At 34.2% G+C, this 15,005-nt stretch overlaps 2 protein-coding genes across 5 annotated transcripts in view; one reads left to right on the forward strand and one right to left on the reverse strand.

Moving 5' to 3' along the window:
• The window catches only part of LOC127964073 (globoside alpha-1,3-N-acetylgalactosaminyltransferase 1), a 42,130-nt gene that overhangs the window by 19,185 nt on the left and 7,940 nt on the right, over positions 1-15,005 (forward strand). The window lies entirely within an intron of this gene.
• On the reverse strand, positions 1,065-8,038 carry LOC127964067 (E3 ubiquitin/ISG15 ligase TRIM25). 4 transcript variants are annotated; one of them, XR_008154990.1, is made up of 9 exons: positions 7,923-8,020; positions 7,605-7,662; positions 7,335-7,436; positions 6,379-6,486; positions 5,750-5,857; positions 5,339-5,440; positions 4,166-4,685; positions 2,409-3,204; positions 1,065-1,482 (listed from the first exon to the last, which is right to left on the reverse strand). XR_008154990.1 is itself a non-coding variant. In XM_052564221.1 (8 exons), the coding sequence occupies exons 2-8, from the start codon at positions 7,628-7,630 to the stop codon at positions 2,725-2,727; spliced, it is 1,446 nt and encodes a 481-aa protein (XP_052420181.1). In that variant the 5' UTR covers positions 7,631-7,662; positions 7,919-8,014; the 3' UTR covers positions 1,580-2,724. The 4 variants fall into 4 exon arrangements, 3 of the variants coding, with proteins under 3 accessions (XP_052420181.1, XP_052420182.1, XP_052420180.1); XM_052564221.1 differs by lacking the exon at positions 1,065-1,482 and having other exon boundaries at positions 1,580-3,204; positions 7,919-8,014; XM_052564220.1 differs by lacking the exon at positions 1,065-1,482 and having other exon boundaries at positions 1,581-3,204.

Genomic DNA, 15,005 nt, shown 5'->3' on the forward strand with positions numbered 1-15,005 from the left:
GCAAGAAATGCAAAGACCTGCCCTTAAACTTAATTAGAAAATGAAGTGGAAACAATGTGGAAATGCACTTTTCAGATGTTTTAATGTCTATATGGAGAAAGGGAAGCTGTGGGGGCATCCCTAACATCTCTCAGGACAGACATCAGTCATTTCATCCACAGGAGTGTTGTATATTACTTCAGCAGTTAAAATGTTCATGTTTATGTTCATATTGCATACCAGACGCCTGAGAGAACACATGGCCAATGAGTGTAATGACCATGGTAACCTTGCTGGACCCAAGGTTTAAAACCTTTGGGTTCCTCAATCAAAATAAAATGACTGAAGCTGTTAGAAGGCTAAAAGTGGAATGTGCCACCATAAACAGGATCTAAGAACAAACCCCATCATCGTCAAGCAGTGATCCAACAGAAGCATCACCTCAAGCAACAAGTCAACATGGCTGCAGCTACTTCAATTATATATATTTTTCAAATTATTTTTCAAAACAACTTTTGTGAATATTTCATGACATAAATATTAGTGTGTGAGGCATTCATATTGGCAGTCATATTTAAAATTGTTTAGGTGGAAACCTGTGGCACCCACTATACATAATGCTGTACATAATCCATGAATTCTTTGAGGTTATTTTATGATCCACTATGGCACTGGAATTGATACTCCGACACTTCATTCGAATATTTTCTCAATACAGTTAGAGCAAAGCCTCATATCTTCCGAAAAAAAAAAAAAAAAAACGCACTTGCAATGAGCGCGTGTCCACCTGTCTGTCCGCACCTTCTTTTCTGAGAAGATTTGTGGCAAACTACACTCATCAACAGGAGCGCTGAACAAGATCCTGGGCCCTATAGGCAGTCCTAATGGGCCCCCCTCCCCTTGAAAATATATATTCCAGACTTTTCAAGGGCCCTCTCTTCCTTTGGGGCCCTGGTGATCAGTACTGGTTTTACCCCCAGTCCAGCGCCCCTTTTGAAGAACTCAGCTTAATGGATTCAATTCTGTTTCGGTGTAAAATGTAAATAACAGCCTTTGATAGATACTCTTAATAATAAAATTTTAAGTAACTCCAGATTGCTCTTTATTGCTCTAAGAAATCTGAAAAGATTTCTCGCTTTGCCATGGATAACACACTCCGACTGTAATTATTTTACACTGAAATGCTTTGAAATATCTTTGAAGAAAAATTAAGAAAACATATAATGTACTTCTTTGGTTACATGGCACTTTTGACACTTAATAATAATCTTCATCATAATACTATTCAGAATGTCATCCACATCATCATAACTATCTTTATTCTCTTCCCAATCTTCCTCTTCAAAATCATCTGCATACCCTCCTTCATCATCAAAACCATCTTCATTACCCTCTACTTCTTCATTAGAAAGGCTTGACGAGTCTCACAGAGGGACATCATACAGGTTAAACAACACTTCAAAGCCTTCAATATCTGGTCAGTGCAGTAATCACAGGCCACATCTTCCGGTCCGGCATAGGATTGTGGAGGAAGTAATAGAAAAAAAAAGTTTTTATTTACTTGCATTGGAGAGGAAAAACTAATAAAATGAACAGTCCATGTAAGAATCCAAACTCAAAATTCAATGCAAAATGAAATTTTCTATCTACATGAGCATGTTATCAATCAAAATTTTAAGTTTCAAAATGTGTGACTGCAATAAATAAATGTAAAAATACGAATGGAATCATTCTAGATTTGTGTCTAGTCAGTCTGCTAGACTGATTAGATGAATAAAAAGTCTAGAAAAATACTTTATTAAAATAGTTTAATAAAATGGAAATTTAAATTTGTCAACTGTTACAACACAACCAAGCAAGGTCATGAAAATATAGATACATTAGTCACCATACTGAATTTAAAGCAGATGAAAACAAGGATGTATATAAAGGTCAACCTAATTTTCACAACTCTAAACATTGTCTATACATTTATTTTTTTCAGAAAGAAAATCTTTGTAGTTGGTTGGTGGATCCATTGACAAATCTGTTTTTAAAGACATATAGCTGGGTGCAGGAGAAGCTGCTCTTTCTGACCTTACTCTATGAAGAGACAATGTCATGTTAAACGATGCATAACGGCTGTGATAAACATATTTCTGCAGTACTTTTTTAAGTACAGTTTTGGCACAGTTTTTCAGATTGACGTTGGACATGACATCGGACAGATGTAGCATTTTTTTTCATTTGGCTGAACATTGTTTTTAAACAACAGTACAATACATTAAATGCATAGGACTTATGTAGGCTATCCCTCAGCCTCATTTTCATTCCAGTCAAAAATACCGTTGCTACCCTGACTGAGGTCTATTACTTCAAATAAAGCCTTTAATTTAACACAGTAAATTCTGCCCTCCTCTAGTCTCGCATAGCCAGACCTTCAGACTGACAGCTTAAGATTTGGATTTGGAATCCATGTCAGTTGTCTAGGACAAGGCCCACCCATGAGGCCGTTTGTTACAACAGATGCATCAAGCACGGGCTGTGGAGGCGAATGCAGCAGCAGACCAACCTTCGGGACAGAAACAAAGAAGTTGGGGCACATAAAAGTGTCCTCGTATGCCTGATTTATGGTGCAGATTTATGTAGAGGGGTGGGGTAATCCACATATTAAACTATCCTCCAATACATCAATTTGAGAATAAAATGTCTTAGCAGCTTTAAAAATGCACAGAGTGTATAGCGATCTTAATAGTTCAATGACACTTAATTGTACTCATCATAATCCTCATCCTCAGTACTAGATTCCTCATCATCACAGTCTTCAGAGTAGTCGTAGTCCACATCATCATAGTCTTCAATATAATCGTCTATGTTGTCTTCTACATCGTCGTAACTATCTTCCTTCTCCTCCTCCTCATCTGTGTACCCCTCTGCACCATTAAGAGAATCTTCATCCCCATCTAATTCCTCATCAAAATCTTTCTCATTGTATTCTTCATCATCATGATCATCATCGTCTTCTTCTTCCTCTTCCTCTCCATTATACTCTTCATCCTCCTCAAAATATCTTTCTTTCTTTGTATTTTTCTCATTTAAATTTGAGAGGCTTTTTTTAAGCCCTGCAACATCTTGCTGTAGTTTAGAGCACAAGAGGGCAAGACTTCTAACATCAGTGTCTTTATTAACTTCCATATCTGATGTGCAAACATTTAATGTAGATTCTGAAATACTTCCGACTTCCTCCTACAAAAAGGACAATGCATTTTTAAAACATTCTATGAAATTCAGAAAACATTTTGTAAAAACATTCAAATAAAAAATAAATAAATAAGAAACAGTGTGAAGGTTAAGTCAAACAACAAGATGAGTTTGTTTCTTCATTGGAGCACATTTGGAGAAATTAAGCATTACATCACTTGCTCACCAATGGATCCTATGCAGTGAATGGGTGCCATCATAATGACAGAAGTTAAAGGGATAGTTCACCCAAAAATTTGATGTTTATCTGCTGGGCATTCAAGATGTAGGTGACTTTGTTTCTTCAGTAGAGCACAGACAGAGATTATTAACTAAAACCGTTGCAGTCTCTCAGTCTTATAATGGAGATAATGGGAATCACGGCTAAAACATGGGGTAAGCAGATAAACATCAAATTTTTTGAGGAGTGGACTATCCTTTTAAAATATCTCAGTGATTGTAATTTGTAATTGATTGTAATTTGTTTACAAACATGCAGCTTATCACTTCACAACACATTAACTGATGGACTGGAGTTGTGTGGATTATTGTCATGTTTTTATCAGCTGTTTGGATTCTCATTCTGACGGCACCCATTCACTGCTGAGGATCCATTGGCGAGCAAATAATAAATAATGTTAAAATTCTCCAATTCTGTTCTGATGAAGTAACAAACTTATGTCGATCTTGTATGGCCTGAAAGTGAGTAAATTTAAATTTTTGGGTGAACTATTCTTTCAAGCTTTTTCAAACCAAGCTCCCCCGAGGGAATAGAGAGACAGATCAGATGGAAATTACATATTGTTACATAATGTTTTAAGTATTATATTTTGTTATGATGCTTAAAATATGAATCACTGATGTATTTTTTTATACACAAATTAGTTTGATATTAAAATATAATTGGCAGAACCTTAATGATGATGCCTGCTTTAGTATATCACGTAATTGTAATGCAATATCAAACCTCTATAACGTCTTGAGTTTTATCGGTCTGATCCTGTTGTCCAGTGCTGCTGAAGCTGTCATCTGTGTTCTGGTGCTGCTCTGAGGGTCCTGACTTCTTGTCTCCAGTCACATCTGACAGTGTGTGTTTCTGTAGTGCAGCTATTGTGTAATGTGACTTGACATGAGTCTCACAGAGGGACATGACACAGGTTAAACAACACTTTACAGCTTTCAATTTCTCCTCAGTGCAGTAATCACAGGCCACATCTTCCGGTCCGGCATAGGATTGTGGAGGAAGTACTGGACTGAAGCCTGCTTGCTGCAGGCTTTTAACCACCTCATCTAGAGCTGCGTTTGTGTTCAGCACCGGACGGGTTTCTGATGGGTTACCACATTGTGGACACCCATAAACCCCAGCACGATTGTCCCAGAATTCATTAATACATCCTCTGCAGTAATTGTGCCCACATGAGATGGACACTGGATCTTTCAACATCGATTTGCACAGAGGACATTTAAAGTGATGACTTGTCCGAAGTCTAGAAGTTACAAAATCAAAGCAATAACATGAAAACCAAACCTTTAAGGTATGGAAAATGAACATGCAGACATAAAGTAATTATATAATATATATATAATTAATAATATTATTAATATTATATATTATATAATTACTTTATGTTTGCATGTTCATTGTCCATACCTTATAGGGTTAATTCACCCAAGAAGGAAACGTATGTAATTAATGACTCACCCTCATATCGTTCCAAGCCCGTAAGACCTCCGTTCATCTTCGGAACACCGTTTACAATATTTTAGATTTAGTCTGAGAGTCTTCTGTCCCTCCATTGAAAGTGTGTGTACATGGACAGTATACCATACACACACTTTCAATGGAGGCACTGAGAGCTCTCGGACTAAATCTAAAATATCTTAAACTGTCTTCCAAAGATGAACAAAGATCTCAGAGGTTTTGAACGACATGAGGGTGAGTCATTAATTCCATAATTTTCCTTTTTGGGTGAACTATCCCTTTAACTGTTACTGAACACAGACAAAATTAGCAATATTTTGTACTATTAATACGATTAGTATTTATCTAAATTAAATTATTTTTGTTGTGTATTTTTGTTGAGCATTCCAAGTATGACATTTCTTAATGATACATAAATAATAAATGTGGAATAACTACTTTGAATCCAAGGGGAAAGTGTCTTCAGTTTTCCAGTTAGCTGATGGTTCTGCTGACCAATCAGACCATAGAGACAGTGTAGGAGAAGGGGCTCTCTCTGATCTGTGAAAGTTTCAAACAGAAAGGTAAAGAGAATGCTATCTTAATGACTTCAGACAATGTTCTAGATTAAAATATGACATATTTTGTTAACTTATCATAAATGTGTTGTCCATTTGGTTGTTTGTTGTAATGGTTATTGTTTCTCTTTCTTTTTCAATACTGAAAAAGCATGTTTTTTTGTCAACACTGTCTTATCACATAATTCATTAACTAAGCTATTATCTTACAAAAAAGGGTGAAAATGTGTTTATATTAAAATGAAATGAAACAAAATAAAACAAAAATATAAATCCAATTTTTGAAATGCACCTTGTATCCAAAAGAAAATCTTTGTAGTTGGTTGGTGGATCCATTGACAAATCTGTTTTTAAAGACATATAGCTGGGTGCAGGAGAAGCTGCTCTTTCTGACTTTACTCTATGAAGAGACAATGTCATGTTAAACGATGCATAACGGCTGTGATAAACATATTTCTGCAGTACTTTTTTAAGTACAGTTTTGGCACAGTTTTTCAGGTTGACGTTGGACATGACATCGGACAGATGTAGCATTTTGGTTAAGAATGAAAATAGGCTTGACGTCAGTATTTGACTCCAATTGTATGTGGACATAATGTTGGATTTTGGTTACACAACCTAAAAAATAACAAATATCATTGCAGCTGATGTCGGTATTGGACTTCAAATTAACATTAGACATTAAATTGACAATGAATTGCAATCGCAACTGAAATGGATCCAAAGTGTTCATCACTTGGTTCTTTGCTTAAATGGATTATTTCCACATGGTCTTGTTTCATTGTTGGGAGTTCACATATCCTCTTTTTGGATTCACTTAAAATCAACATTTGCAATAACAGAATAAAAGAGCTTGTTACAATACTGAATATACAATTTATTATTTACTTAAAAAAAAAGAAAAAAAGAAAAGAAATTTACCTTAAATTCAAACCAAATGTTTCTCCACTTTTGAAGTTAGTTGGTGGATCCATTGACAAATCTGACCTATAGCTGGGGGCAGGAGAATGCGCTCTCTCAGACTTTGTTCTGTAAGGACACAATGTCATCTCAAAATGAAGCTTGCAATTTTGGTAAATATATATATATATATATATATATATATATATATATATATATATATATATATATATATATATAAAATTCCATCTAATTCATAGAGTTCATGAGATGTTTTTAAAATGGCTGTCTAGTTAATAAAGTTAATATATATGGTTTAGCATTTACATCTTACATATCAAACACACACACACACACACACACACACACACACACACCTAAATAAATATTCTATAATACTTTTTACAGCTAATTATACACTGATCAGCCACAATGTTAAAACCACTGACAGGTGGAATGAATAACCCACAATCATAATTTGTACTTTCGTTCATTTCTTTATTTTATTACTTAATGACGACGTCCATAAAAAAAAATATTTGTACGATTTCGCTCACTTCTGATTCACTTTCAAATAAAGATTAAATCATCTTTCTTTTTTTTTTCTTTTTTTATGAGTAGAAAATAATGATTACCATACATTTATACAGAAGGTGAACCCACTTAAATGTTATTCAGTGTAATAGTTCATATACTAAAACAGAACAAGAATCACAACATTATTACCCTCTCTATTAGAGTATCACAGTGCATCCCCCAAAAATGTATTAATTGTAAATCTACGGCGCTATATCCTTCATCAGCAGTAAGTTTTTAGTCACTTAAAATATAATAAGCATACATTTAGTAAGATAACTTTTTATTTTATGTATTTTAATATATGTAGCTACAGGATCCAGGTACAAATTTGTCCCCAAAACATGTCTGAGCATGCACACACAAAGACAATAATAGAAAAAAGGCAGATTAAGATTTACCTTTTATTTTTGTGTTCATGATCACTTTCTTTGCTGAAGTCTGTGTGTTCATGTATTGTGGATGTGAACTCGGGTGATTCTGATCTCTTCCTTTTAGATTTGCTGCGAATAAATATGGATAGTTGTGCTTAAAGAATTTAAAATAATTACCATTTCATTTACTAACGAAACCATTTTCAAATGAATGAATGTCTAATACATAATTTGTTGTCACATAACTCAGGTGACGCCTCAAAACAAAATAGGTAAACAAGACTTTTTGAACGGCACCTTTCAGGCTCTTCCTTCAGACTCATGTTGTCGAATAAGTTTAGACAAAATATAAGCACTGTATGTATAGAAATAGAAACACAGAAACATGATATATATTATATACATACATGCACACACACACACACACACACACACATATATGGCTGTAAATTTTAACACTAAGACATCCATGTAGTAGCCTACTGACAGCGTATAGTTTCAATATGCAGAAATCGAAACTAAAGTTTAGTAGCTTTCGTTGTCACAAAACTTAAATTAAATATTTTTGGTTGAAAAATAAGTAAAAGAAAACTGAAAGAAAAGGTGTATACCTACACAAAGAACATAGTTACGCTCTATTAAATCCTGAAATGTTGTTTCTCACTCCTTGTCATTTATTACTTCCTGTCAAATCTTGCGAAAGCGCCTCTTGCGGCATAGATATATTAGATATATACACTAGATGTCGCCTTGGGGTTCTTGGAACAGGAGTCTTGTCATAGGACGTAGCTAGGGAACGCTGTTACAGTATCTGCACCTGTACTACTAATTCATGGACAATGCCGGACTTTTATGCCGCATGGATGTTCAAACGAAAGAAATCTAAAACCCGGAAAGCAAGGGATTACATTTCACAAGTGAATATGTGTTTTATGATATTGAATCATAAAACATATTTATATTTATATACACATACACTTATTTAACAAACATAATTAGTGTACACTTAAATTTGTGCGCATAATATACCTGTACATACACAACTGCCTATTGTAATATACCTGCACATACACTTGTCAATTTGTATATTGTCATTCCTTACCTACTTTGTATTTTTAATTATTTCATTATGTGTCATTCCTTACATATTTTTTATTATTTTATTATGTGTTTTTGTTCTGTTGCTGTCATTACGTTGCACTGCGGAGCTTCTGTCACGAAAACTGATGTGTAAATATACCTGGCAATAAAGCTCATTCTGATTCTGGGGGGTTCTGTATATGAATGTGACTTGTAAAAGAATGTGAAAGTAAATACTTATTTAATGTGGCAAAGGTATTGCGGGACAGGAATAAAGAAAAAATTGAACGGTCTTTGGCACCTCAACTATCTAACTATTTAAAAAATATATAACATCATATTAATGATAATATTATATATGAATGACAATTATATATATATATATATATATATATATATATATATATATATATATATATATATATATTAGGGGTGTAACGGTTCACAAAATTCACGGTTCGGTTCGATACGATACACTGATGTCACGGTCAGGCTTGGTACGGTTCGGTACGATTTAGATAGGGCTACAGCAAAATGTAAAAACATCTCAACTTTTCAGAATGCCGCAAGCGCGCCGCGGGTCATGTGACAAGAACTAACCAATCAGCTTCATCCTTTCCCGTAACAACGTTGAAAGCTCAGCCAAGATGAAGGAACAGCTAATCATAGTTGTATATGGATTGCAATTTTGAAATAAATTTAGTATATTATAAATTTATATATATATATATATATATATATATATATTAGGGGTGTAACGGTTCACAAAATTCACGGTTCGGTTCGATACGATACACTGATGTCACGGTCAGGCTCGGTACGGTTCGGTACGATTTAGATAGGGCTACAGCAAAATGTAAAAACATCTCAACTTTTCAGAATGCCGCAAGCGCGCCGCGGGTCATGTGACAAGAACTAACCAATCAGCTTCATCCTTTCCCGTAACAACGTTGAAAGCTCAGCCAAGATGAAGGAACAGCTAATCATAGTTGTATATGGATTGCAATTTTGAAATAAATTTAGTAGCAGAGCTAGCCTACTGCAAGCGATTTTTAGAGCTGCAAATCCATTTATCCTTTGCTGAAATTTCCGTGTCTCATGGAGAGAGCACTCATTGTTGCTTAGCAAAGGCAGACGCCTCAGGGGCGCTTCTGCCCGAGCGCTTTGGAAAGGAGGAGAAAGACGCGCCTACCGTTTTCCAGGCGTTTTTAGGCGTTATATGTGAACGGCCCCTAAGGCGCTCATTCACCCAGCACGCGCTGAAGGCTCATTGCAAAATGTCTAATGCATTTAACAGACCAGAAATAGAAGATCCTCCAATAACCAACAGGTCTGGTGTTTGGGTGCACTTTGGATTCCCTGTAAGCTATAATGGTGATGACAGAATGAATGGTAAATAGTAAGGTCTCATATCCGCGGCTATAACGTAAATGAAGCCTATCGCCGCAGTGATGTCTTTTGTCCTGTTTGAATCCGTTTAAAATGTATATATATATATATATATATATATATATATATATATATATATATATATATATATATACGTTTCCATAAAGAAGCTAATTGTTCACTTTATAGACGTAGCTGTTGTGATTAGTAATTAATTAGTTATTCTTCATTAGTTGGCCATAGTTCCAAAGTAGTTCTCAATGACGATATTTTTCTTTAGTAATTATCAAATACCTAATAAGGAACTACCTATGTCCTAAATGAGCTATTACTTACTGCTTAGTTAATCTTGCTTCTATATTGGTTAATAGTATTAAGTTAAGTGTTAATTTAGTACTACCTATTACTTCCTGCGTAGTTACTTATTAACAACGGACCATTATTTTAAAGTGTTACCAGCTAATGGAATGATTTTTGGTGACAAATCTTATTTTGCCACATATTTTGGGAAAATGCTTTGAAATTTAAAAAAAAAAAAAAAAAAAAAAAAAAAAAAAAAAAAAAAACTCAATGGTACACTCTGGGCAAATTCACTACCCTTCCATGATGTTCCTGGATGAAAACATCCACTAAATTAAACTGCTGTAAAAAATGTATCAGATAAATATTGTTTTCTATTTTTTTTTTGCATAGCCTAAATCTATTAATCAACCTCAGTCCTGATCAAAACTACCAAATGTTTAAAAAAATCCAAGATTTTAACTCTTTAATTACCAAGTTCATAAATGATGTCACTGGTTTGAAAAAAAACAAAAAAACACACGAAATGACATATTTTCAATATAAAAGGGGATTGTGGAGAGGATATTTTTTTTTACTTTTTACCACAGTCTTGGGCATGTCAAAGATTAGTAACAAGATTGGCTTTGATTCATTGTTAGTTTTTGTGCAACATTTGTTGTTGGTAGCTGTTTTTGCCCCATTGACTTCCATTATAACGACATTTTTTGATTGCAAAGCCATGACACCACATAATCATGCATTCTTGACTGTCTGTGGTTTTCCCTGTTGGGAGGAGGTAAAATTTGTTATTTTTTTTACAGTTGATCACAAGGTGGGACCATTAACCCTTTAGATAGGCCTGTGCAGAAAAAGTATTAGTTTCTGGCTTGTATATTAAGTTATATTGAGTATAACAGCAAATTAAAGTGTTTGTGTGTGTGAGATTCTTGATTGTTGGTGGTTTTCCCTGTTGGGAGGAGGTAACATTTGCTAGTTTTTACAGTTGATCAAAACCGCCTGGGGCCTCTATGACTGGACCTATACTGCCCCCCCCCCCCCCCCCCCCCCACTCAAAAACAAAAAAAATACTTGGGAAAATTGATGGGAATGGACTCTGGGGGCCTGGAGCTGACACTGGGCTTAACTGGGGTTCAAGAGCCCTCCCTGGGCTCAACGGGGGATCAGGAGCCTCTTCTGGGCTCAATGGAGGACCCAGAGCCCTCCGTGAGTCATGAGTTTATGTTCAAATGTTTTCAACATTTTGGTTTTGGAGATTACTTCCAAAAAGCTGTTAGAACTATTTACAATGAATATAATAGTTCTATCAAATTATTAATAGGTACAAGTGGTAGATTTAAGATTGATCAAGGTATACAGCAGGGTAGCCCTTTGTCTCCATTTTTGTTTTTATTAGAGAGACAAATTATGGCTATACATATCAAACAAGCAGGGTTCGAAGGTATAAGAGTATTCAAAAGAATATTTAAATTGTGTCAATTGGCTGATGATACTACTATTTATCTTAAAAATGATTCAGAAATAATAAAAGCAATTAATTGCATTGAAGAGTTTTCCTCAGTATCAGGTCTTAAAATCTATAGAAATAAATCAGTGCTGTTTCCACTTGGGAATGTAACTTAACAGAATTACATTTTATTCCTATTAAACATACAGTCACATCTTTAGGCGTTATTATACATAAAGATGAGTGTGAATGCAGTGTGCTCAATTTCAAGCCGATAATTGACAAAACAATGACAAGATTGAATATTTGGCTTCAAAGAGATGTATCCCTGAATGGCAGGGTCTTACTATCCAAAGCAGAAGGGATATCAAGATCTGTTTATGTGTCTTTAGCTTTAGATGTGCCATCTAATGTATATAAAGAATTAGACAAAGTGTTATTTATTTTTTTAATGGAAAAATAGACAGTATTTCTTTCTTCAAATAATGGTATGTAAACCAAAGAGCAAAGGGATTATCTGTGCTTAGTTATGAAGCTTTAAACAATACATTTGAGATTAATTGGTTTATTACAGTTGTGTTCAAAACTCTTATTCAAACCCCTTGACTTGCAAGACAATTTGCTGTTGAGGATAACATTTAATGAAATCAATTTAACAAAGGCATCAGTAAAGTATTAGAGAAAGTTTGTTAATACACTTTTGAGTGATTCTGAGAATGGAACATTGATGAATGATGATAAAATTCGAATTGGCTCTAAACATTCATGTTCAAAATTATTCAACCCCCTTTGTGCAGAATCTTTTATTCTTTAAAATCTCCAATAAACGCTGTCTGTAAGTGTTTAGAAGCTTCTGTCACCTCTCTACTACGGTCTTGGCCCATTCCACACCTGATAAAGCTTTCAGATCACTGATAATATTTGGTTTTCACATTGCCACTGCTTTCTTCAAATTCAACCAGATATTTGAAATGAGAATTAAGCCTGGAGACTGAACAGGTCACTCAAGTACATTCTATGACTGATCCCTGAACCAAGCAGTAGTAGATTTGGATGTGTACTTTGGTATGACTGGCCTGCAGGAAAGTCCACTGATCATCAGCTTCAGTTTTTGCACCAAAGGCATCACAATTCTTGTCAAAATGGCCTGATACTTCAAAGAATCCATGATGTCCTTCATACAGACATGATTTCCACTTCCTTCTACAGTAAAGAAACCCCATAACAGGACTGATCCACCTCCAAGTTTGACGATGGAGATGGTGTTCTTTTGCTTATGAGCTTTGCCATTTTTTGCAGCAGACATACCGCTGACCCATGGGTCCAAAAAGTTCCAGTTTGGTCACATCACTCCATAAAACATTCCTCCAGATCTCCACAGGTCCACACAAATGAATTTTATCAAGTTCAAGTTGGCTTTTTGTTCTTCTTGATCAAGAGTGGTATGCTGCAAGATGTCTCAACATAAAGGCAATACTTGTCTAGTGTTCTTCTTACACACTGCTTTGAAATGGTTTTCCTCCTTTCATCGGGTCATCTTGCAAGTCTTTGGCTGTACATTGCAGGTTTTTTCTCAGTTGCTCTGATTAAACATTTTATGATATTGTGCTTTTTCTTCCACAACCTCAAATATTTTCTGGTAAAACACACTTTAAGCTAAGGAATAAGGCTGAGAGCTGTGTCTCTAGGAACTTTCAATGTCTTGGACATCATCATATAGCCTTAGCCTTTCTAAAGTACTACGATATTTATTCTCTTTAGCTTTTGTGAGATCTCTGTTGACATTTTTGCCACTCAACTTCAGCACATGCATGGGCTAACTGTATGTGTAACAGCTCAAGCTAATTCTGTTTTTAATAGAGTTTCTAACAGCTTAATTGTGTTTTGAGACTGTTTTATTCCTCACCATGCAAATAAGTGATTTAAAAACAGCAACGTTGAATAGGGGTTGAATAATTATGACATAGCAGTATTATTAAAAAATCGTATAACTCAAAAGTATTACATTATATATTGACAATATCACTTTTAATATGCCAGTGAACTGTTATAGATGAAATTTTTATTTTATCCTGGATCTTCAGAAAACCTTGTATTTGTAAAGTACTGCAGTCTCTAGGGGGTTGAATAATTTTGAACACAACTGTAAATTAATGAAAGAAAATCATAGTATGTGGTATACATTTCCAAAACATGCGTTTGATATGGTGGGCGGTGTCATAGATCTTCTTTTAAGATGTGATTTTAACATTTTAAAATTGCCTGTCAAATTGGCTAAATTCCATAAACAAGCTTTACTGGCCTGGATGCTAGTGTTTAAGCACAATTTTTCCCCATATAAATACATTATTAAGAATGGTTCATTCAATATAAAATAGATCTCTCTTCTATAATAGTTGGTATGAAAATAATATTGTGTTAGTTAGACAACTCTTAAATTCAAATGGTAATTTATTATCTTATAGTGAATTTTTAGAAGAATTTGGGTTTCCAGTAACGTCAAAAGAGTATACTGTTGAATTTAATGCCATACCTCAACAAGTTATACATTTTGTAAGAACTTGTGGAAGTGATTCTCCTGAGGCAATATTTGTTAAAGGCAGCATGTTTATAGGAGATATTGATATCTTGAAACATAGGTGTACAAATAAACATATTAGGAATATTATAACTTGTGACACAGCTAACCAATAAAAGCTTGTTGTCTACTGTTTAAATAATAAAGTAAAAGAGGTTACATTTAAAATTTTACATGGTGTATATCCAGCTAAAAGTGTGTTAGAGGGGTTTAAGTTAGAGATTGATTATTCATGTGATTTTTGCTCAATGGAAAAATAATCTATTGTCCATTTGTTTTGTAATTGTATATACATAAAAAAATGTTTGGGTGGATGTGGAAAATTTCATTATAAGGAAAACAAATGTTATATTTAAATAAATAAAAAATGTATATGTGTATGTATTATTCCAATGAAAATAACAAAATTAATAATTAAAATAAAATAATAATAATAAAATAACTGTTTATTATTTTGGGAAAATGTCATATACACAAGAAGAAGTGGTTAGGATCAAAGCCAAATTTTATTCCTTTTCTACTGCACCAGTTATTATTTATTATTATAAATAAAAAAGAAAGGAAGACTTATCATATTTTAGTGGCATGTCTCTTATAAATTGTCTCTGCTATTACTTATTATTAGATACTAGTACTTATCCATTAGATACTAGTACTTATTATTAGATACTAGTACACATTTCTAAATGACCAGTTATGACCAGTCATAACATAAGATAAGTAAAAAAGCAGATCTGACAAGAAGGGTCTGGCTGCAGACTTGCACTTGCACTCTCGGATCTGTACTATTTTTTAGTCTACTTTTGTAAGATTGAAACCATTACCAGTTAACCTGAGACAATTGAAATTACACAAAATATGACTGTAAATATCACCTGCATTAATGTAGACCATTATATTCTAC

Source organism: Carassius gibelio, chromosome B8 (genome assembly GCF_023724105.1).
Source record: "Carassius gibelio isolate Cgi1373 ecotype wild population from Czech Republic chromosome B8, carGib1.2-hapl.c, whole genome shotgun sequence".
NCBI classification, from domain to species: domain Eukaryota; kingdom Metazoa; phylum Chordata; class Actinopteri; order Cypriniformes; family Cyprinidae; genus Carassius; species Carassius gibelio.